The sequence below is a fragment of the Pseudopipra pipra genome, chromosome 2, assembly GCF_036250125.1.
Source record: "Pseudopipra pipra isolate bDixPip1 chromosome 2, bDixPip1.hap1, whole genome shotgun sequence".
NCBI lineage: Eukaryota > Metazoa > Chordata > Aves > Passeriformes > Pipridae > Pseudopipra > Pseudopipra pipra.
Genome location: NC_087550.1, coordinates 4,748,141 through 4,771,413, shown reverse-complemented (window position 1 = coordinate 4,771,413; position 23,273 = coordinate 4,748,141). Strand labels below are relative to the sequence as shown.

General features: G+C 42.2%; 1 protein-coding gene across 13 annotated transcripts in view; it reads right to left on the bottom strand.

Moving 5' to 3' along the window:
- The window catches only part of POU2F1 (POU class 2 homeobox 1), a 134,210-nt gene that overhangs the window by 19,149 nt on the left and 91,788 nt on the right, over nt 1-23,273 (bottom strand). For 6 of the 13 annotated variants that reach the window (XM_064643415.1, XM_064643417.1, XM_064643461.1 and 3 more), the window contains 7 exons: nt 20,214-20,355; nt 17,962-18,107; nt 17,275-17,454; nt 14,362-14,467; nt 13,586-13,931; nt 12,725-12,813; nt 130-11,576 (listed from right to left, as the gene is read on the bottom strand). In XM_064643415.1, coding sequence (XP_064499485.1) covers nt 11,266-11,576; nt 12,725-12,813; nt 13,586-13,931; nt 14,362-14,467; nt 17,275-17,454; nt 17,962-18,107; nt 20,214-20,355 — 1,320 coding nt within the window. In that variant the 3' untranslated portion in view covers nt 130-11,265. The other 7 variants (XR_010427244.1, XR_010427245.1, XR_010427241.1 and 4 more) reach the window with 6 other exon arrangements.

Genomic DNA, 23,273 nt, shown 5'->3' with positions numbered 1-23,273 from the left:
AAAAACCCGTTCTGTCTCCTCCAGTTTGAGACAAAGGGCATGAAGGACCAATCTTCTGGCCCACTTTGATCCATGGGGGGAAGGGGAATCCACCTCCCCTAATACATTCAAAAACTACAAACAAGTGCATACATGTTAAAACACTTGGAAAATGGTTTAATGATGTTTACAACAGAAATTAACTGTACAATTACAGTAAGTTTAATATATATAAAAAATTACAGCAGACAAATGCATCTACACAAAATCTACCTTTTCATTCTGATTTACTGTAATCTACACAATCTCTCAATGCCTACAGCTATCTGTAGGCAACCACTGGGAAAATAATAATAATAATATAATAATAATAATAATAATAATTATAAAGGACATCTTTAAAGAGACAGCATTTCGCCTTCCTCCTCACCCTTAGTGTGATCAGCAAGGTTTTGAAATGTGTGGGACTCTCACATTTCAGTCTCAAGAAAAGCTTGGGTTGGGTTTGGGTAGGGTACTCCCATATGGCCCCTGATTTCAAGTGTTCTGCTGACCTCAAGTGTATAAATGCAGTGTATGAGGAAGGGCAAGAGAAAAAAAAAACTCCCAGCCAGTGTAAGCAGGCAGCTGCACAGAGCAGTGAAACCATTAGGACCGAAAACTTGCCTTATTTAGGGAAAAAAAAAGCAAAAAGGGACTGCCCAGATGCTCCAGACATTCACAAATCCTCACCTCTTTGGAAACTATAACCGGATTTAGAAGAAAGGGCTTGGTTTTCCACTCTCAATTCTTCATACAAAGGGGTACTTTTCAAACTAACATGTTAAATAATTATTTTCTTTTTTAAATAAAATTTAAGCAACTTCCTCTTTGGCCCATCCCTTGAAAACAGTGAAAACCCCTTTACACTGAGAAAGAACCTCAGGTCAATGGGGGAAAAAAAAAAGAACATGCTGTCTCTTTAAAAACAAAGAAAGAATCCCAGTTGGGAGCGGCCATCAGTGAAAATGCAATCCAAATTGGTGGTCTGGTGGAAATTCCTCATGGAATATTATGTACAGTTTAAAAACCCTTTGCAGTTGGTTTTTTTTTCTTTTTATTATTTATGAACACCTAGGCAGTGAAAACTGTTATGTTAATACATACATAGACACACCCAAAACATACAAAAATACTATTATTTCAAACTACTAAGAATAGGACAAGTTCAGTTATCTCCATGCTATGACTTTAAGAGCATTACACTGAAACAAACAAGAATTTAAACGACAATTTTTTAATATCCCAGAAATATACCAAAATATACATCTAAGCTTTGGAATTACTGAGGTTAGACTAATGCAAGTGCTGGGTAATCGTACTTAATACACAAGTCTAAGGTTCTGCAGGAAAGAAATTATCTTTGGTATCTGCATCAGGCTAATAATATTAACATTTGGATTTTGCTTTGGGATAGAGCTTGTATGACCCTAGAACCAAACACCCCCCAATCAACTGAGATTAAAAAGATCCATGTAAAAAGTTCCTCCATTTGCAATCCCCCCCCAAAAGTTAAAAAGTCACAGGCATCTACCTAGCATAAAAGGTTGAGAAATACAATGCATAGTTGCACAGTGGTGCTGCAAAAATAAAAAGAAATCTAGAAAAAAGGAACTAGAGGAGAAATGAAAAGCTGCTTCTTCTTCTTTCAGGGATTTCTCACAACAGGACAGCCTCTTCCAAGCAGTGAAGGGGGGGGGAAAGCTCAGAAGTGCACCTCAGCGTGTATTAATCAACATCACCCAGCCCCCAGAGGGTTAAAGCACCCAGCAGAGCAGCCAATCCTGCACCCAAGTCTTCAGCTCCTCAACCCACCTGCGAAGCCCCCCCCGGGCCGCCCCCTCCCAGCGCCTGCGCCCCAGATTTCACCCTGGAGCAGGGAATTTCTTCCTGGGCTGTTTCGGAGCCCCGGGCTGGGCAGAGACCCTTGCCCTGGCCAGACCGGCCTCACAGATGGGCTTGGTGCTGAAGACGCCCTTTGTCTTTGGTTTGTTTGTTTGTTTTGAGTTTATACAATCATTAGGAAATCTTTGGTTTTGGCTGGAAATTTTAAAAGAACAAAACAAAACAAAGAAACCGCCCCCTCCCGACTTATAGCAGCCACCGTGACCTGACAAAGCTTCTCTTTCCCATGGGGGTAGGGGAACTACATTCAAATAAAGATGGACCGGGTTAAGGATGCAGCTTCTGGCCAGGTTGGGGAGTGGGGGAAGGGATACAGGATTGTCAAATAATAAAGAAGAAAATTAAATATTTGGAGATTTCTATTTTTTTCTTTGTTTTTTGTTTTTTTTTTGGTCATGTTAAAAAGTGAGTAGCATGTACGCAGCACTGGGCTGAGAGTGCCTCGGGGCCCTGGAGTTCAGTGTGGCCCCGGGGTGGGAAAAGGCAGCGCGGGTGGCCCTTTTCCGCAGAGAGTGGAGGGGAGGGGGTGGATATTCACAGACTAATCAAGAGGACCCCTTGTAACCAAAGGAAATAAGATAAGATTGCAATTTGCCCTCACTTTGCAGTAGCTTTTAAGCAGCGACATTCAGAGGCGTTAGGGGGTCACCTCCCCAGGTTGCAGGTCACGGGGTGCTATAGGCCAGAGTTCAGTGTTAATCAAAGGAGGGAGGGCAGACTTGGCAACTCTGTGGGGTTTGGAGAAAGTTAAAGCAAGTTACTCAGTTACGAGTTAGAAATGAGGTATACGACAGCTCCTGTACCTGTGGCGGATAAACACCCCACACCTACTCACACCTAGCCTTAGACACTACCACAGAGGAAGGAAATGGAACAACAGCACTGGCGGGGACGCAGAAGCTCCTGCCCAGGTCCTTCCCACGGACCGCTGGCACACGAGGCGCCCCAGGGGCCCAGTGCTGCTCCAGCCCTCGCCAAGCCACCCGCGGGGGGCTCTGCAGCGGTCCCTTCCCTTCCCTGGCTTGCAGGGAGGCGCAGTCTGGCTCCCCGGGAACTCGCGGGGAGCGGCCCTGATCTCCAAGTCTTTCGCTTTGCGTTTCCCCCTCGGACTCGCTCAGGTGCCGGGAGCACCGGGGTCGCAGAGGCCGACACATGCAGAGTGAATGGGGGAAGAACTAAAGGTTTTGTCTCAACTGCCTTGTTCTCAGGACACTGTCACGGGTGCTCTTGTTCCTCAATTGTTTCCCAAGGGGGTTGTGCGATCTCCACGATTTGCCCCTTGGCGTGCCATTCCCGAGGTCTCAGGATTCCTACTGTTCAATAATTACAGGTTTTTAAAGCACCGCAACGTGCCGGCTTTGAACGCACACGAAGTTACGACATTCGGGGAATGGGGCTTCAGTAGCTGCTGCTACAAAATTCAGCAAAGGCAGTGTGAATCCTGAAGTGGGGCCTACAACATGATAAGACAATTTTGGGAGGAAAGGGGAAACTAACGTGATAAATTAAGTATCTTACGGTATTATGTAAAGCTCTGCCGGAGAATATTCACCAGCAGATCAACACAGATTTAAGACAGATCAGCATTTTGGTCTGAGCTACTTGACAATGTCCTGTTTGGTAGAGAGATGAAATAAGGCAGAGGGGGTATTGTTCCAGTTCTGGGGCTGAGCCTCAGCAGCACTAAGGAACGCCAAAGGGTATCATCTTCCCTCGCCTCCCACAAGCTGTTTCATTTCCTTCCTCAGATTTGTTTTCCATAAAGCACACCTTGTTTTCCACTTCTTTTGTTCCAAGTGCTCTTTTCTTTGAGAAGTCATTTCTTCAATATCCCTATTACTATCTATAAATCTAACTAGCTCTTTGAAAAGTCACACAATATTAATACCACTTTTACATAATGTCAGAACAACAATTCTATTAGTAAAGCTTTCAGTGAAGTTCTGCAACCCGATTGGTGTCCGGAGGAAGAGTAGCTGGACAACCTGCCTCTCCCCCTTCCTCCCTCCCTTTCTTCACAAGAGCTCACCAAGTTCACTGATAAAACAGCTCAGCCCAATAGCACAATACATGAACATGTACAAGGCTGCTTTGGGGAGCAAAGAAAGGAGTCTTCAAGGTCCCTCCCTTAAGAGAAAGACCATATGCAAAAGCTGTTGAACAGACTCTGACCTTGGACTACACTGCTTCAACATTTGAAGGAAAGAAACAGTTTTCCCTGACTGTATCCCAACATCAGCCTAAGACCTGCAGCACTGGGCAAACCCCACATACTGTTTGTCTTCACAGAGCCAAAGCAACTCTGTGCAGAAAAGGTGGGAGTACCCGAAAGAGATGAGGTCCTTAGAGAAAGGGACACTGACCCAAAGCTCAAAAAACCCCCACCCAGCTTCTCCTCTTACCCGCTCTGAGAACAGCAGAGCTGACAACTTATCAGTGCCTTTGGTTCCCTACGAGGCCACTGGGAATTCTCCCGCCCCAGTGGAGTTGAGCTCCTTTAGAAACCCACCTCTCTGGATCAGCGCACACAGCCAGGCGCACACACGCACTCGCACACACACCCACGCACACCCCTCCCCTCTTCCCCTGCTCCATCAGCCTGGAAGGGAAATGGGAAGGGAGCCTTGGAGTCCGGTTGGAGTGGGCTGCAACGCCCTTCCCAAGGCAACAACCACTCGCTCTTCTGCTACTCCCACCGCAACACCAAGACATAGGCCAGGAGAACGACCCACTCCCTCGCCAACAACACCTCAAAGCTCCTCTCCCACAACCGTCTCACAGTATTTCAACCCTTTCAGGCAGACCAGCCAGGTGTTAGGAGTAGGTTAGCTTTCACCTCTCAGTTTGGTTTTTTCTTTCATAGTTTTTGGTCTAGACAGGATTAGCATTGCTATTAGAAAAGGAAGTGTTTAAAAAGTTTTCCACCTATTATCAAGCACTACAAGCCCTACATTCAGTAACAAGACAAGGGGGATAAAAGGAACCTGTTTCACTTTTGCTCTCCCAGATAAGATTAAGATGCGACAACCATTCTTGTCCCTTCCCGAAGTTAAACACAATGGACCCAGTTCAGCTCTGGAGCAACTCAACTGGAACGGATTTACACCACCGAGGTTGATTCTAACCCAGTACAGCCATCTCCTTTCCCCCGAGCCTCCCAGGTACGTGTTGCCTCATCTTTAGATCCCAGTGAAGGGCAAGGAAAGGCCAAGAGGGAGGGAAGTGTGCGCACACTCGAAAGGACCCTGAACAGCAACCCCATCAGTAACCTGCATGCCACCACGTGCTGTGCTGCAGATTAGACCACAGATAAACCAACCAAACAACAATCCCAAACCCAGGAGCGACAAAATGTTTCCTTTGGCAAGACAGATACAAGGAAAAAAATTTATGAGCAAACATTTTCCTTCTAACACAGTCAAACCCCCCTTCTCTGCCCCCAACATCCACCCACCCCCACCCGACCCTATAAAGTTGTAACCTATAAACAGGATCTCAAATACATACAGCATAATCATGTTTATCAATCATAATAAACATCAGTTCAACTAAACTCTACAGCTAGAATTATCTCCACTATTTATAAAGTTTGCTTTTCTCTTCTGATTTTTTTCAGTTTAAAACCAGTTCTGCGACAATGCTAAGCTATGCTGAGGTATTTTATGAAGGTGCCAGAAGCCAGCTGCTACCCATAAGTATTGTTCTCAGAGCTGTATGGTGCTACCTTTTGCTGAGGGAAGATGGGGAAGGAACAAGGAGGGAGAGGGGAGGAGGGAAGGAGGGAGGAAGGGGGCCCAGACTATTCCAGTTATGGACGGTTCTTAGCAGGGTATCACTGACGGAGTTAAAAGCAGCCCCGAGACAAAGCTCAGTAGTTGCTCTGGGTTTAGGAATTCGGTCAGAAAAGAAGTAGCTGATACGTTCTGCATGCTGACCTTATTTGTCTACTTGACTAAAAGATGTCTTTTCTCCCACAGTTAAACTATTTCTAATTACAGTGCAGTCTTCCTAACGCCCTCCTAACAGCATCCCACGGGGGTAAAAGGAGTATCCTGGGAGAAGTGGCAGACAGATCAAAGAAAAATAGACAAGCTGAAAAAATACCAAGTTTTTTTCCATGTGCTACTTCATGTGTTCATATGTGAAGATATGCAAGCAGAGGAATTGCTTTTCATTGTTCCTAAAGCACTGAAACTGCTTGCACTGACACAGAGGGAACCAGGTACTGTTCAGATCACAGAGACAAAGATATGAACATTTTAAGAAATGGCAAACAGTGAGCCAGCAACTTTTCCACAAATCCTCCTCTGTCAAATATCTTTAAAGTATTTTAGGGGGCTTCCCTGCTGGAAAGAAGAGGAAAAACTCACAAGCAGCAACAGGAGGTTCAACAACTGAAAAGGGCAGAACTTGTGCAAGGCAGGTATCTTGAATTCTGTATTGCTATAGTACTTTGGGAGGGACAGGTGAGATGTACTGGTTGCAAAAATACAAAGGAATTTGAGTTGGCTGTGTGAGAACACAGTGGGGGCAGCAGGCCAGCTTACTCCTTTGGTAACACTCCACCCTAGGCAACAGTCAGGTGTACATCCAACAGGGATACCCAGGCCCTGTGGATAAACATGCTTTAACCACTTCGAGCAGAACGTGAATAGGGAACAGTGATTCTTCATCGAGTTAACACGGCAATAAATAGATCTAAATTTTAAGCTTCCAGTTGGAAAACAAGTATCATTAAAAGCTCAGAGCAGATGCACTGCTTTGTCTGTCCTAAAGCACTCCAATGATCATGAGAAGCTACTTGTTTCTCTAAGATCATTTTGTATAGTAAATCTTTATCTAAGAAAATATTAATATTTAAGGTAAATCAGATGTCGTTTTAAGTTTAATATCTGTGATATGATTCCAGCTGTAACGGTTGTGCTGCTCCATTTGTAACAAAAAAGAGGGAATTTCTGTTTTAAAGAGTGTTGCTTTACAGGAATGTGGACAGAGTTAGGGAATTAACACTCCTGCATCCTTTACTAACTCAACTGCAGAAATGTGTCAACACAGTGGCATTTAAACATTAGGTCACAGTTCCAAGAGAAGTGTATATCTACATACACACCATCTCAGAGTAACATGATAAAAATGTACTTAGACTAAGACATACTGCACAGTAACTCGGAAACAAAATAAATCCTCTTAAGGAGGTTTAAACACACAGATATAACTATTGTAAGCAGCCACATCTGTATGTACTTTCATAAATCATAAATCATTCTATGGTGACTACTGTGTTCTGAGGAGATCAAGTGTGCTAAAGCCAAAGTGTGCTAAAGCAAAACATGTTTTTCTTAACATCAGAAAAAAATGTCATCACCAGGCTACACCTCCTCCCGAAGCCATTTTCTAAATTATTCTTGACCTTCTGTATCTGTGCCTCTGTAAATGTTTTTGCTTTCTGAGCTAACTGTTCTCATCTGTAATGAGAGAGTTTTTCACCTCTTTTCCTGCATGTGTACTGTGACATGATTGTAACTATGAAAAGCAACCCTCTCACCTTTAAATACAGGGACATGGAGCTCTGAAAAAGAGATGCTATTATCCTTTTCCAACAACACCATCAAATTCCTTCTGATCATATTTACTGGGCCTGTATACAATTGTTATCGTTTCTTTTTAGATGCATCAATTTCTGCTGCCAGCATGATTATGATTTAAAAGGAAACTTCTGCTAAGTTATAGTACGTGATCTCACATTTTCATGCTCTGAAGGAACACATATGCTCTAACTAGGCAGATGTACATTCCCTGCCAACCTGATTTCCACATTTCACCAAAACACCAGAGGTAGCCAGCATCCATAAGGAAAAACACTGATAGGGACAAAAACCAGGCTCCAGGAACAACAGTCAGTCAGTCACAGGGATGTTTTAGGACAATGAATCAGAGCACACTGGCAATGGATGCCATGGGATATGTCCTGTTTGGGTAGTATGTCAGCTTTTGCAAGCAAAACCAAGCTCTTTCTTGGATATGTGGTTACTGAGTTTCCAGTTTCTCTCAGAAAAAGACTTGCTAAGAAATTCCCTGGAATCTGGGCCCCAGAGAGGGTGATGGGGTAGAGAGGAGGAGGGTAAGGGGGTATAAGGTGCTCACACCAAAGCCATGTGACCAATGCAAAGGTAGTCAGGAAAAAAAGCAGATTTTTATAATAAATAAACCATCCAAGCTGCATTAGTGTTCCAGATATGTACTCAACAAGACCCTCTCCCAACCACAAACCAGCAAGAATGGGACATGAAAACTCATTCAGACAGCTAATGGCACAGTCTCTTTGAACTTTGGAAAGAGGATTTTCCACTGATTTAAGGCCCACCTTTCTTTGTGTTTCCTAGATATATGCAAGGACCGTGCCCCCCCACCCCACCACAAAACCCTTAGGGAGTAGAGGATACACTGGAGAAAAGACCAGTAGTATCCTCCCTTTAACAAAAAAACCTTCCTGATAAATTGTACTTTTGCACAGGCATTGGAAGTAAGCAGGAACTTTCAGAGCCAGGAACCAATGCTATAGCTGCAGTTTTCCCCATCCTCTTACTTCACTGAAGACAAGTCCCAAGGACTTGGCATTCCTTTGGTAGAAACTATAGTCCATGCTATGGCCTCCAGGCAACATAGTGGGTACCAGCATCTCCTCTTCTACTTTTCCCCTGCCTCCCTGAAGCTCACCCAGCTATATCTGTTACTGCTCTGAAGACATTACTGTGGGCCATTTCCACTTTTGCAGTATTATTCATAGCCCTAAAAGTCTCCCACACAGCCTGAAGACACAGAGACACATAAAAACCACTTAGATTCATCCACACTGGGGGGATAAAGGTGGGACCTGTTGGATTAACAATCCTCTGACATCGCCATTCTATTTACACATCAAATAAAAGAAAACAAATTAAAATCAAGTTAAGAGTCTGCCCCAAGGATAACACAAATTACCAACCAAAAAAAAAAAAAAGATTAAAAACAAGCAGCAACTTTTATATAAAATTAATAAAAACAAAAGACAAATGAAAAAGAAATTGTCAGTAGCATCTATCGCCTCTCTGCATCTGAACTGCACTTATACAAACTAGTCCATTAGTACAGCAGCTTGCTAGAAATTGACTTTGGTTCAAGCTTAGTTTTAAAAAAATAAAACATAAAAAAATCAAAAACACATAAGAAACGGTGGACGGACATTTGTTAGTTTCCCTGCTTGCAGTTCACTAGTTTTGAAGTTTTAGGGGTAATTGGTTTAAATATCAGTAAAACAGGAAGGTGGAGAGTTAGAGATGAACAGAGCAAAATCATGGCGGTGGGGGGAGAGATAAGGGGTTCTGCCACTTGAGTGCAAACACAAATCCCACATGCTCAGGTCACAAACCAAAGCATATGTAGAATTTAAAGTTGCTGCCTTCCGGATCTTGGATGAGAAGCTCCAGGATCCCCCTGAATCATCAAAACAATGAATATAGCTGCATCAGCTCATTATTTTAGGACACTCTGGTGACAAAAGAAAGGGGGGTGGGTGGGAAAGGGACTCTTCTAATATCCTCACTAGCTAAAAGTAATTTAGTTTTATACACATGGCAGAAACCTTTAAATCCATCAGGAATGGAAAGTTCCAAGTGAACTGCATTGCAGTGATCCAGTCTTCTCTTTTTAAAAATCTTTTTTTGTTTTTTGGTTCAGATACTGGATTGTATATTTAAGAATATACGGATCTAACTTCTGTACAGTTCATCACCTCTTCCTCATCCACAAAAATATCCCTTTGCTACATGGATCAGAACCGACCTTGCAAAGGCAGTGACAGTGACAGGCGACCCCGACGTGCCGCTCGGAGACGCTTATTCCCGGTTTTACTCAGCGAGCGGCGCCGCAGCTCAGAGACCACATGAGATGACTCAGGTGTGTGCAAAGCCCCAGAGCTGTGCTGGCATCAACAATGGCAACTTCTGCTCCCATATTCTTGGCTTCTGTGTTCGGCAGCCAGAAGCGCTCCTTTACGGGACAATTTTTCCTAAATACGACGTTGGAAGCATCGGAAAAGGAATATTGCTATGAACGGGGAGAATCCGACCTTTTGAAATCCCGTGCCAACCCACCTGGTGGGAATTTAGAATTGTAAATGCTGCTTTACATACTGCCAATTAGCCTGGGTAATCTGACATTTTTTAAACATTTGTGTGTGCTCTTGCACAGCCAAAGGAAATCACTGGAACAGAAGAGCCATCGCTACGTCACACAACCTGCCCTCGGGAGGTCACATCCCGCTCTCTGAAGTGAAAGGAGCCAAGCACACAAAGCTCAGAGCAGAATTTGGCCATTTTGTCTTAATAATTGAGAGAACTGCAGCTCGGAACTAATTCCTACCTCTGCTTGAAAAGCAGAGACCAGCCTGGAAGTTTGCACACAATGATCTCTGCTGCTACACTGAGCCTCCTGCACAAATGATGAACGTAAATCCTTCTGACCCCTACGAGTAGGCATTAGACAAATTCAAGGATGAGGAAACTGTTCAGAACGTTCCCAGAAGATTAGGACAGAAAGTCTATTTGTGCTCCATTCTTCCTCTCCACCCCCCCGCCCTCCCCCTCGTGGTGTGGGAGCTCGCTGAAAATAATCCAGGAGCAAAGACAAACGCGTCCAAACTATATATATAAAAATAATAATAATAATAATCATAATAATAATAATAGAGATACACCAGTAATACAGGCCTGCCTAAATTGTACCAGTTAAGAAAGGAACCCCCAACATGATTGATACGATTATAAACACCTTGTATGACATAATGGCCTGTACAACAGACCTATAAAATGATAATTAAAAAAGAAAGATATTTAGACCAAAAAGAACCAAGAAATCCCCTTCCTATGTTTGAACTGATAACCCACCTTAACTTGTCATTGTGACTGCTGGAAATGATAAGTAGTCCTTTCACTTTTTTTGTGTTTTTGTGGTTTTTTGTTTTTTTGTGGTTTTTTTTTTTTTGTTTTTTTGTTTTTTTACATTTTTGGTTAGAAAGTTCTCCGATCCATGAAGCGATCCTGAAAAGACAGTGTTTATTATAAAATTAGGCAAATGTCTGTCCCAGCTTTAAATCCTTCCTGTTTCGCTTTTGGTTGTTTTTTTTTATTTTATTTTATTTTTCTTTTTTTTTGTTTTTTCCTTCTCTCTCTCTCTCTCTCTCTCTCTCTCGTCCCCAGCAACACGGTGAGAGGATGCCCATCGCATTTTCAGTTTATAAACCCTGCTGGCAGCCAATCCCACCGCACAGTGAAACAGGCTGCTGGCAGCACAGCTCAGCCCGGCTCACTGTGCCTTGGAGGCAGTAGTGGTGGTGGACGTGGCCCCGCTCCCAGAGGCCACCGTGAGGAGAGAGTTCTGGATGGACTCGGCTGAGGTGGAGGTGGCGTGAAGGCTGGCGACTGGTCCAGAGGCCCCTGCGGAGGCTGCAGCTGCAGAGACCAAGCTAACTGGGTTGCTGGTGAGCAGAGAAAGGTTCTGAGGGTTCAGGAACAGAGGGGCAGTTACGATGTTAGGGGTACCTCCAGCATTGGCAAACACCAAGTTTCCAGTTGCATCCAGTGATGTTATTGGAAGAGAGCCACCAGATGCAAGAGCTAAAAAAAGGGAAAAATCGAGCAGGGAGGAGATAACATTAGCAGTAAGCAACAATGCAAAATGTGCCTAAAAGCAAGGGGGCTCTGCATTTTCCTTTCTCTGATACCTTTGCTCTGTGCACCACTAACGACGGCTGTCTCATCATAGGTTGTTCATTTTTTAAATAACAATCAGACAAGACCTTGCAGATACTAAAATGCCTCTGTTGTTTGCTTCTGGGCTAACCCCATTGGGCCTTTCTTCAGACCTTTAAGCACAACAGTGATCTATGTTTCCTGTCAAAGAGAGCCTGTACATTCACCAGCTTGCACTGGAAAGGGTTGAGATGAGTGTTCCTGTGAAATGACAGCTATCAGAAGAAGAAGAAGGTCATGTAACCTTGACTGTAACATTTTGAATGTTGACATATAACCAAACACTGTTGCAACTTACTCTCACCGGTCTAGTGTTCAGTCTGCCTCAGATTATGATCTCCTAAATTTATCTCTGACGCTTTATGAAATGGTTCTTTCTTGTAACCTGGAAACAAGATTTGTTCAGCTAGTTTGGGGGATATTTGAACACACAGGTTAGCTAGACCTCCTATGATAGACTATGAACTGAGAACAACTTTTGCTGAAGTCAGTCGTAACTTCTGACCACTCTGACCACTCCCAAAATAAATTTTTACTCTTCTAAACGAGGATTTATGTATTTAAAGTTCTCCATAAGGACTTTAGGAGGCAGGATCTTTGTTGTAGGTTCTTTTTAAATACATAAGAGGACAAGAATTCAGGATCAAGCCCTGCTAACAGACCTCAGAATGGTGCAATTCTGCTCAAGCAGACTAGAGAAGAGCTATAAAAAGCAAATCTCCAACCTGCTAGAGACACAGGCCAATGAGGGGAGGAGAACAAAATAAATTCTAGAACACATTCAATATCTTAAGTGCCTCCTGTAAATCACCCTAAGATCATACACATCCGATTCCTTTCTGTAGTTGCACCTGCTCTTATCTCTGTGATACACATTTAAATTTTGTAAAACCTCAACTCCTATAAAATTTATGTCCAGTGCTGAGAAGTCAGTGTTCTTCTTTGGCAGAGAAAAACAAAGCCTGTAAACTGAAGCTGTATGACAGAGATGCATTAATAGGAACACTACTGACCTTGAATAGTTGCCAGTGTACTGTTGCTCATCAGGGCTGGGCTGAGAGCACCACCTAATGTCCCTGGATTGAGACTGAGTAAGGCACCTCTGCAGGAAGCAAGATCACAGAAGAAGGGGAAAAGGGAAAGAGTGTTACTTTCTAGGAAAGGTTGTCACTGTTCATAAATACATCATCATATCTAAAATCAAAAAAAAAGGGGATGAAGGAAAGACCAGAGACTAAGGACTATTTTTAGTTGATTTTAGTTTTCCCTCCATGAGTGATTAGTGACAAGTACAGGCACTGGAAATACATGACTTGTATCGGTTGTTGCTGTAAAATATTTTTGTACAGTATTTTAGGGAAAGTGCCTCTTGTTAGAGAGCTATCATCCTCTCCCAAATTGAGATAAGAAATCTGTAAACCAAGAGGAATTAAAGAGACCAAGAGTCATCTGTCTGAGCAACATTTTTAAACGTACAACTCCAACAATCGTGCATCTTTTACAATTTCTTGCTCATAAAGGAGAAATGAATACAGAGGGGTGAAGTGGGTCTAGGCACTCTCTCCATTTTACAATTAGTTGGACAGATTCTGTGATTCAGTGGTAAGTTGCAGCTCTTAAGCTCTGCAGTGGATGAATGACTTATTAAATAACAATGTTGTTGCAATGCAGCTTTTTCACCTTTAAAGCGAACACATTTGTGTACGTGGATGGGAATGGCAAATTACCACCTATGAGTAAACCTTCAGAATTTGAGATAAATGGCACTAGAATCACCATGAAAACAGTGATACATAACAGCAATTTATCCCAAGAATCCTCCTTCCCTCTTCTGTTCACCTCACCAAGAAGGGGTGTGCAAAATTCCTCCTTACCCAGCTGCAAACTGTGAGGATGCCATCAAGCCTGGGTTTAGTCCTGCTGCAGCAGCCATGGCAGCAAGACTTGCATTTGCAGGCAACTGTGCAGCTCCTTGTAACGCAGCTGCCGCCGCTGTTTGCAACCCTGATGCCGTTACCATCACCTGGCTGGTCCCAAGAGGGGAGGACAAGGGAGTGGAGGTTGTCTGTGTTGTGCTGGTCTCACTGGCACTGGATGCCTCTGAAGTGGAGGCTGAGGCAGAAGGGGAAGGACTCAGGGAGGGTGATGTCACTGCTGAAGAAGCTGGAGGTGCTGTTGAAATCACTGTTGCCGTGTTGTTAGAGGTGGTTTCTGTTGTGCCTGGAAGATTGATTCTAGTTAGATCAGTACAAAACACAGATATGGCTAAACAGAACCCCCTGCCCACCTGAACAGAGCTGCACACCCAACTGAGAGAGGCACAAACACACATTTCTGTAGTACCAAGAAGCACCAGGGGTTCAAATGAAAAGCCTGGACTACAATGAAGTGACACTTCCCAGCAGAAGGCTGAGGAGCTCTAGAAGCCAGCAATGGAATACAGAGTGTTTCATTTCAGCATCACCTGTGATTTTTATCCCCAGACAAGTCAACTCAATGGTCACAAAGACAAAAGTTTCCTAGCAGAACAACAAGGAACAATGACAAGAATGTCCTGGGATACCAGTCATCAACACAGAATGATATTTTTAAGAATAAAAAGGGAAAAATGGTAGAAGTTGATGTAGTGTCAGGAGAAATCAGCCCTTACCTGTGACTGACAGACTAGTTACAGCAGGACTGGCCAGAGGGAGCACGGGGTTGACAGTCAGGGTTGTAGCTGCACTGCTAGTCACAAGGCTTGGCGTGGTTGCCACCTGGAGGTCAAAAACGAATAAAACTGCTCAACTGCTCAAAGACAGACAGAGTTAGCTACTAGAGCTGGATTTCTTTCTTCCCATCCTCAGCTGAGGAAGTTATCAAGAAAAACACTGCATATGAACTAACTTATTTGTATTTCCATTACTTTATCATTCAGTGGAACAACCATAATACCTTCTCTAATTACCAGCAATATCTTTATTCTTAATAACTCAGTATTTGAAAGGAGATATATCCATTTTGTCTCAAGACTGCAAGTTAGCTCTCTCTTTCTCTCTCTCTCTCTTTGCCTCCCCTCGAGGAGAGCACCTTGTTTAAATAGAGTCATTCTTATAGAAAGAGTTACAAAATACATTTTTCTGCATTCTTTTTCTCGTTTAAACATCTTTGCAGCTTCACATCTCTTTCTATGATAAAATTATGTCAATGCCAGCATTACCAAAGGTATTTAGGGTAATGTGTTTACACGGAGAAGCAGAATAACATTTCACTTTTACTTGACCAAAGTATAAGCTTTATTTTGATAAGTTTCCTTGTGCCAGAGGAAGGATCTCTGGATTTTAAAACATACAAATGCAGTTTTCACTTGTGGATGGCTTATTACAAGAAAGCTACAATAAACTGAAGATATCACAAATAAACACGAAAGATTTAAGGCTGGAGAAACCAGCTTATGAGGAAAAATGAAATATAAGGAGAGAAAGGACTTTTTATGGACAACAAATGGTGTCCAACAGTAATATTTGAAGGCTGTTATACATCAGTGAGAGAAATGAATCCTTTAGAATTGCCCAAGAGAACGTAGCCAAGGATATAGGTTAAAACATTCCTCCTTTCCCCTCTCTTACCTTAAGTTTATTATCAGAGAAATATCTCTCATGCTGCATATCCTCTTATAGGGAATCAAATGCTTCATGCATTTTAAACAAGACTGGGGCAACTGGGACAGATCTAAAAGCTTTCTGCCTATCTGGAATAGTGCACGAGATAAAGAGGAGCTGGATACACAGCACACCTCCCACTAACCCGGCCCAGATGTCGCATCTGTCATCTGTCCACCCAGCAGTTAAGGCCAAGGTCACAATCCATATTTCAGGGCAGGGAATGACCTAGAATTAATACAGCTCACCCCGTGGTCACAGTGACTGACTTCAGCCAATGCAAAACCAGGCTGCCACCAAAAGGGGCCTTCCCCTCCAATCCTGCTTCAGGGCCCCTGCCCTCGTGCAGCCAGGCTGCAACTCACACTGGTTATCCAGCCATATGGAAAATTCATCATTGTTCCTCACATGGCTAATTTGCAGTCAAACTAGTAGACTAAGCCCAAGCATCCTATGGACACAATCTCCAGAGCTGACACAAGGAATCAACAAAGCACACAGTCAGTGAAGGCTGGGGGCAGCAGGGCTGGAACATCCATTTGAGCCGTGGCACAGTCTTAGGAGAGGTTTACAATGAGTGAAAATGCTTCGTGAAACATCACTGATAAAAGGGAGACCATGGTTCACACCTCAATTTCTTACATACAATGGCAGATTATAATAACAGGGAAGTTACTGTAGGAAAGCTTCTTTAAGTTGCAGTCTGAGTGAACCTGCACAGTTCCTAGAACACACTATCATAAATCTCCCTGCTTTGGCAGCAAGGCACGCAACCTTGCTTTGCAATTGGGGAAAAAATAAAGAGTAATAGAAAAAGAGACTAAGTACATTTAACACATCCCTTCCCCTGAAACAAAAGGTTGCATGCACACACCCTGAGACAAGGATGAGGGGAAAGAATAACACATCACCAAAATTAATGGTTTAATGAAGTACTGGAAGATATTAGCTACTACGGTGATGAGGGTGGAATAAATACTACAAAAGGACAGCTACAGGCTACATAAATTCCACCACATTCCTATTAGCATAGCTACTATGAAATCTAATAGCTACTGTTTCTATTTATGAAAACAGACCTCCATGGGCATTGGTAGCAAAGATGCTGAAGGAACCTTGATGCATGTGTTTTGTTACTCTTATTTTCATGAAGTTTGTGTTTACCTGAGGCAAATACAAGTGTGGGAAATTAATAACATGAGTATTAGCTAAACTGTTTCTTTGTTCCATGCCTTTTTTTATATAAATAATTTCTGACTAAAAGTGACAACAATGGTATCAACGGATTTGCATCATGTAAGTCTCCAAACGATGCAGTATCACAGAATGGCTCACGCTGGAAGGGACCACAGTGGGTCATCTGGTCCAATCTCCCTGCTCAAGCAGTGTCATTCTAGAGCACATGGCACAGAATTGCATCCAGACAGTTCTGGAATATCTCCAGCAAGGGAGACTCCACAACCCCTCTGGGCAATCTGTTCCAGTGCATGGTACGTTCTACTGCTGCTCATTCACTTATCAGAGCAGCCAACACAAGAGGGGAGGGGTAGAGCTGTTAAACGTTTTTTTATTACTATTATTTTGCAAAAAAAAATTTGGGTTAGAGGGAAGGTCCAGATATAAACTGGAGGCACTACCTGAAATAAGTTCAAAGCAATAAACCCAAGTGCAAATTTGCCAGTCAGAATATTTGTTTATGAGTTGACTAAATAAAACACCCACACTGAAGGCCTGACCAGTGCCTGATTTCTAAGTATTATCTTAGACAGTAACCAAGAGGAATATTTAAAATGCCAGTAAAATCTAAATATGTGAGAACAACTCTGCTGTACAAAGAAGGTGCAGCACGTGCAACTTCCACAGTGAGCAGAGTAGAACTACCTCTTTGAGTGAACTTTGCCAACATGGTTCTTAGTTCTTACCAGTGAGGTTGGGCAAGGGAAAATTGCTTTGATGGGCGAGCTGCTGGTTCCACCACTGCTGGGTGGGTTGATCCTTTTCTCCTTCTGGCGCCGGTTACAGAACCAAACGCGGATCACCTCCTTCTCCATGTTTAGCTGGTCAGCTATCATGGCGATCTCATCCGAGGTAGGCTTTTGGTTCTGAGGAAAGGAAACAGTGCTTGAAAAGCTGTGAAATTACCTTTGGAGGTTTTTACATTGTAGCCTCTTCTTCAGTAGGCAGAAATCTGGATGGGGTGATTCAGGTCCAGAACCTGATCAGTGGTAGATCAGCAGAGACAAACCATAATAGGTGCTTCTGCCCTCCAGCTAAAAACCTCACATTATATATGTATAGACTGTTGTCCCATTTATCCATCCTCAGAAAGGGTAATGTTTAGATTTACTGCTCAGTTTACTGGAATTCAAAATCACAAAGTCAGCAAACTGCAAGAACCAATGGGTTTTTTTGAAGGGGTTTGTGTGTGTTTGTTTTTTTAAAGTGAAGCAGACATGATGTGGGCTTCTTGGCACAGCTTTTGTATTCACCTTGTTTAGTGCCAACACTGTCCTAAATAGCACAGTAATGGGCTCACTCTAACAGCTCTAATTGCTAACCAAAGTTTCTTCCTTTCTTCAAAGGTTGAGCACAGCAACAGGATCACTGACCTCCAGGAAACTCTTCTCTAAGGCCACACGTATGTTGGTCTCTATGCTGGTGCGTTTCTTCCTCCTACGGTTCAAGCCTTCGATCCCTTGCCCTGGAGAATTCAGGGCACTTGGGCTGGAGAGAGTTGAATCAGATGAGAGGTTTTCTGAAAAAAAAGAAAGTAACACAGATCAGGAGGTTTTCTCTGAATGCAGTGCAGTCTAATGCAAGTGTTCTTCATCTGTGCAAGGTATGTTAAAACCCATTCTGTATCTACTCCAAATACAGAGAGATTTATGGAGATCACATGCATTAATCATTGTATCTACAAATTACAACATATACTTGAAACTAAAAAGCTACAAGTAAGCCCAGAGGGTGCTCTCTGCTCCGTATGCTACCACGTTATCCCCCATACAAAGTTTGTCTCCTATATCTCACTCCACTCCACACTCACTGCAAGTCCCAGTTTAAAGAAAAAAAAGCAGAAACTGATATCCACGAGCCAGAGCTGAAAGTTACAGGCAATTATGAAAAAATCTGAGCAGCCTGAACTTTCTTTTGCCCACTAGAGGAAGAGAAGTTCGCAGTCAGCTTCACAGTGTTCAGACTCTTCTCTCTGGACATCTTAGCAGACATTCAGTGCTACCAAACAGTCTACACAGCAAGCAGCTCCCCCTCCTTAGCTTCACCAGGGCTCTAGCTGCTAACCCCTAATCCTGTCTTCCTGGCTTCACAGAGCAACAAAGAGAGAACACTTAACCCTACTCTGTAGCAGGAAGTGCAATACAACCAACCGGCAAGTTCCTGCAGGGAATTTAAACAGGGAATTTATGTTGGAGTTCCCTCACTGCCCTGGGGTTTGTGGGTGGTAAGCAGATGTCAAAGTTCACAATGCCTAACATCATTTTGGTAGACTTAAATGGGCAAGTATTTTCTAGTTTTTTTTTTTCCCAGTAATGGTACCGTAAATGTGCTGAAACCCTTCCTCAGACTGAAACCTGTCAGAACAAGCTGAGTTCTGTGACAATAAATCCTACAATACTCCCATGTAGTGTAATGGAAGGAACCATCCTCCCTGCTTTTACCTAAAGGTAAAATGAATAGCCTTTGAAGTCATCTGAACCTTCTTTTCCAAAGATTTTCATGAAACTGAGTCAGAACCAGAGACAATGGTTCCCCACTTCCAAGCTGTGAAGGACCCCAACACCGTTTAGAGTCCTTAACTTTACAGATCCAAGTATTTCTTCAGGTTGGCAGGAAAAGCAAACAACGACACTCCCTGCAGCACTGGACTCATCCAGGATTGCTGGAAGGTTTGGGGATCACTGGCCTGTGGGCTAGAGCACTCAGTGTGGAGATTTTTATGTTTTCTATCACAGATCTCGATACCTAAAGATAACCCCTGACAGCACAACAGAATGACACTTCCTTTTCTCAAGGCAGGACAAATTTTCAACACTGCATGCAATTACTTTCAAAATTTCAGAGAATACTGCAGGCACCAGCATAAAGCTCTCTCCATTTCGGTAAAAATAGGAAGGCACACACCATCCCTGCCATCTGTTTAACATACCCATCAGTTTTATACCATGTACAGTTGCATACTTGGAAGAAAAATCTGGCTGACAGAACTCCTGAACACTTTCTATCCTGACACCTAGCACCTCTGTACAAGCTCCTTTTGCTGGTGGGAGATTAAAAAAAAAAAAGAACACTACCAACACTGGCATAATGAATAACTTATATCCCAGGAAAAAAAAATATTATAGGAAGGAAAAAGCAAAACCTAACCCACCAAAAAACTCTTCCTGTTGGGAGAGAGTATTTATATGGACCCTTGGAGAGAGATGAAAAGAATGCACATAGGGGTGTGGAAGGAGATGGATGCAATAAGCTCTGCCTACTGAAACAACAAATCATGCAAACCTCTCTCTAATACACATCTGAAAAAGAAAGCTGGAAGAGGATTAGAAGTTATATGCATTAACATACATGAAGGAGGAAAACCATGACACATATTGTACCTCATCCCATGCAATGACTCATCTGTCTGCAGAACACATTTCTGGAAGTTCATACTGGAACTATTTTGGATGCATACAGGCACGTGGAAAGGGAAGCACAGACCCTTTTTTCTACACCCTTATTTGTCCCATGGACAGTTACATAGACTGGCAGCTTCATAAAACCATAAGGGCACCAACGAAGCAGTTTTTCCAAATCCTACTGACTTTGGTAGGCTGGTGAAGAAATGCACAGACTCATTCACCTGCATCATTGAGCCACTTTTCCAGAAGTGGCTTTAACTTGCACATGTTCTTAAAGCTGAGGTTCAAGGCTTCAAAGCGAGAGATGGTAGTTTGGCTGAAGTCATTTCCATAGAGTTTGCCCATAGCGAGCCCAACATCACCCTGGACAAAGAAAGAGAAAAAAGGGATTCACTGACATAGGCACTTCCAAAGCAAGGAATCCTGTCACATTCTTGTGTTCTCTTAGTGACTCCACTGCTGTGTGGGATTTCAGTTGCACAGAAGCTTTCTCAGCGCTACCAAGATTCATGCTAAAGCAATAATCATAGAGAAATGTCAAACCTCAGTCACTTTAACCATGTAACTCTTTCCAGGAAACCCCTGATGCTTTGTCTTCTTAGCATTATCACTGAGCAGCACATTCCACTGAATATTAACTTGTGATTTTTTTCTTAGTTCTTTAAAATAAAAAAAAAAATGGCCAAGCTCTCTTTAGGAGCAGATTTAAGTTTCTGCATATTTCACACAGAAGAAAAAAAGTTCAAATAATCAGAAATGCAGTGAATTCATGTTGTCAGATTGCTAGAAAACACTTTTGAAAAGATGTCTGCAAACACATATCACAGTTAAACAGATGCAGAAATATTCTTATCTGAACTTTTAGTATCTTCTGAGGTTCAAGCCAAACTTCTCCCCAACAGATACATATTTCAAAGCAGATAAGAAGTTGAACCATTTCAAATAATGATTAACTGTAGTCTTGACTATCATTACCAATCTGCCAAAAAACTATCCAGGAGATTTACAGACAGATGCTCACCTCTTCATATCTGTTATTGCTTTTCAAAACTCAGTTTTATGAGACCTTCTGCTTATCCTAATATCTATCTATCTATGTAGTATATACTTTGAAAGTTTTGTTTAAAAGAAAAAAATCAATCTGTTCTTGATTGTGGCCATTAAAAACACCATAGCATTTCCTTGCTTTGTTTTAAAGCTGGAAGGTCCTGCCCTTCAAAAAAACTGTATTTATACTTCAAGTACACTGTTTGATCTAAAGTAGTTTTACTTAGATTTTTATTTTTTAGCACACAAAAAAAAGTACGGGAAGTCTAGAAGAAGAGATTGAAAAGCTTGAGCATTTCGTTAGTGGAGTTTAATTGCAAATAGGTTAGTTGGGTTGTGCATAAAGCTTGCCTTTCTTTTAGGTCAGGTCCACACCCACAGTTTGGTGTGAGTACACTAACAGCATGCAGAGTGGCCACACACAAGTGAGGAAGAAAACAACCTTCGATAAGCTTCGTAAATTGTGCAGGTTGTGCAAAGAAAACAATTTCCTTCCTAGAAGAGGACCAGAACAATTGGTTTGTGTGCCCTTCAATCAGAGGAAACACGTGGGAATTCACATTTATACCTCTACTTATATGCCAGGATTCTGTGCATTTTAAAACTCATAAATCATTCCAAGAAGAGTAACGTGGATGCTCTGCTGGGTTTATGAAGAAGAAAACCTGGCTATGTAAACCATTTTAGAGATAAGTTGATTTATGTCTTGGCAGGAAAGAGTTATGAAATTTGCTCCAGTCCCCCAACTAAATTTAATTCTGGTATTTATGTTGTTCTTACTAACATTTGCCATCTGATTTAAAATGAATAGTTAGCCATTTCTTTGTCAATGCCAAAAGGTGGCAGCATTTCAGCTGTAGGCAAAGGAATTTCCATATAGGGATGAGAATTTTATATATTGGGAAGGACCACTGAAAGGATGGATCGAACAGAGTATAAAGGCACTGTACACACATCTGATCTACTCTGCACGTTGAATGAAGCTCTGGTAATGATCTGCAACTGATTATAAGATACATCATTGTTGTGTGTACTGGTCTGTTAAGAAGCTCAGATAGACTAGCAGAGGTAATATCTTTTACAGAATAAAAATAACGTTGTCTAAAAAGTACACTCACGTAGCTTGAATTAGACCAAGCAATTAGTCACAGGCCTGCAATCATGCTAAGATGCAGTATGTTCATTGTGTCTCTGTATGTCAAACATGGAGATATTTTTGAGGGAAACAAACAGAAGGATTTAAATCCATCACCCACTTTTCAGGGTGGGAGAAGAGACAGAACTGCTGAAATTCAAAACGGGTTATATTGTTCACGGCAGAATGTAGTAAGTGATTAGTTTGCAATGCAAACTAAATCTTACAATTATTTTTGAGATGCAGGGGTGGCATGAGTCTGAAAAAGCTTGCACTGCCACTGGAAATAAATTTCTTTTATCCTCTGAAAGGCAGTCTATTTATCCAACTATAGGAAACCAAAGTAATCAGGGTCTCTAATTATCATCCAATTATGCAATTAGGTAGAAGTTATTAGAACGGCCTAATTACACACATACCAACTCAGAGTAGGATAGGAATGACCAAATGCAATTTTAGCACATTCTCAAGATTCCCCTTTTTTAATCTCAAAAGCAAATACTGAAACATAAGCCTGAGCAGTTGTGTTCGTTTTTCCTCCAAACAAGGTCAATAAAGAAGGGTTAAGATACAACTTAAAAAGTCCAGTTGAGCCTTTATAATCATCTCACAGGAGGGCAGATTAAACATAATAACGAGAGATCTACATGAACCTCCTCAGTCAGGCTATGGGAAAGCTATTGTATTTTACTCTATTCTGTTCTGCTCTATTCGGGCTTTTGTGTGTGTCCATCACTTGTATTTCTGTGCCTCCCTCTAGTGGAAAGAACGGAGGGAAGGAGGCACACACGCCAGCAAAATGCACTTCATTTGACTAAGAACATTCTGTTCTTGAGTTATAATTAAGATGCTGCCAGGAACTTTCATTATGAACTTTGATTTTTCAAACATTTAAGACTTTGCCAGAAAAATAAATCTGACTTCAGCACATACTTTCAGCTAGAGCAGATATATTCTGGGGGAAGAACAAATCACGTATGTTGGACTGACTGCTCTGAGCTCAGACTTTTAAATGCTTTGATTTTTGCATACTCTTCCTTCTAAGCAAAAACATGCTTATGCTTAACCACAGAACCCTGCCAAAATTAACTGTTTACCT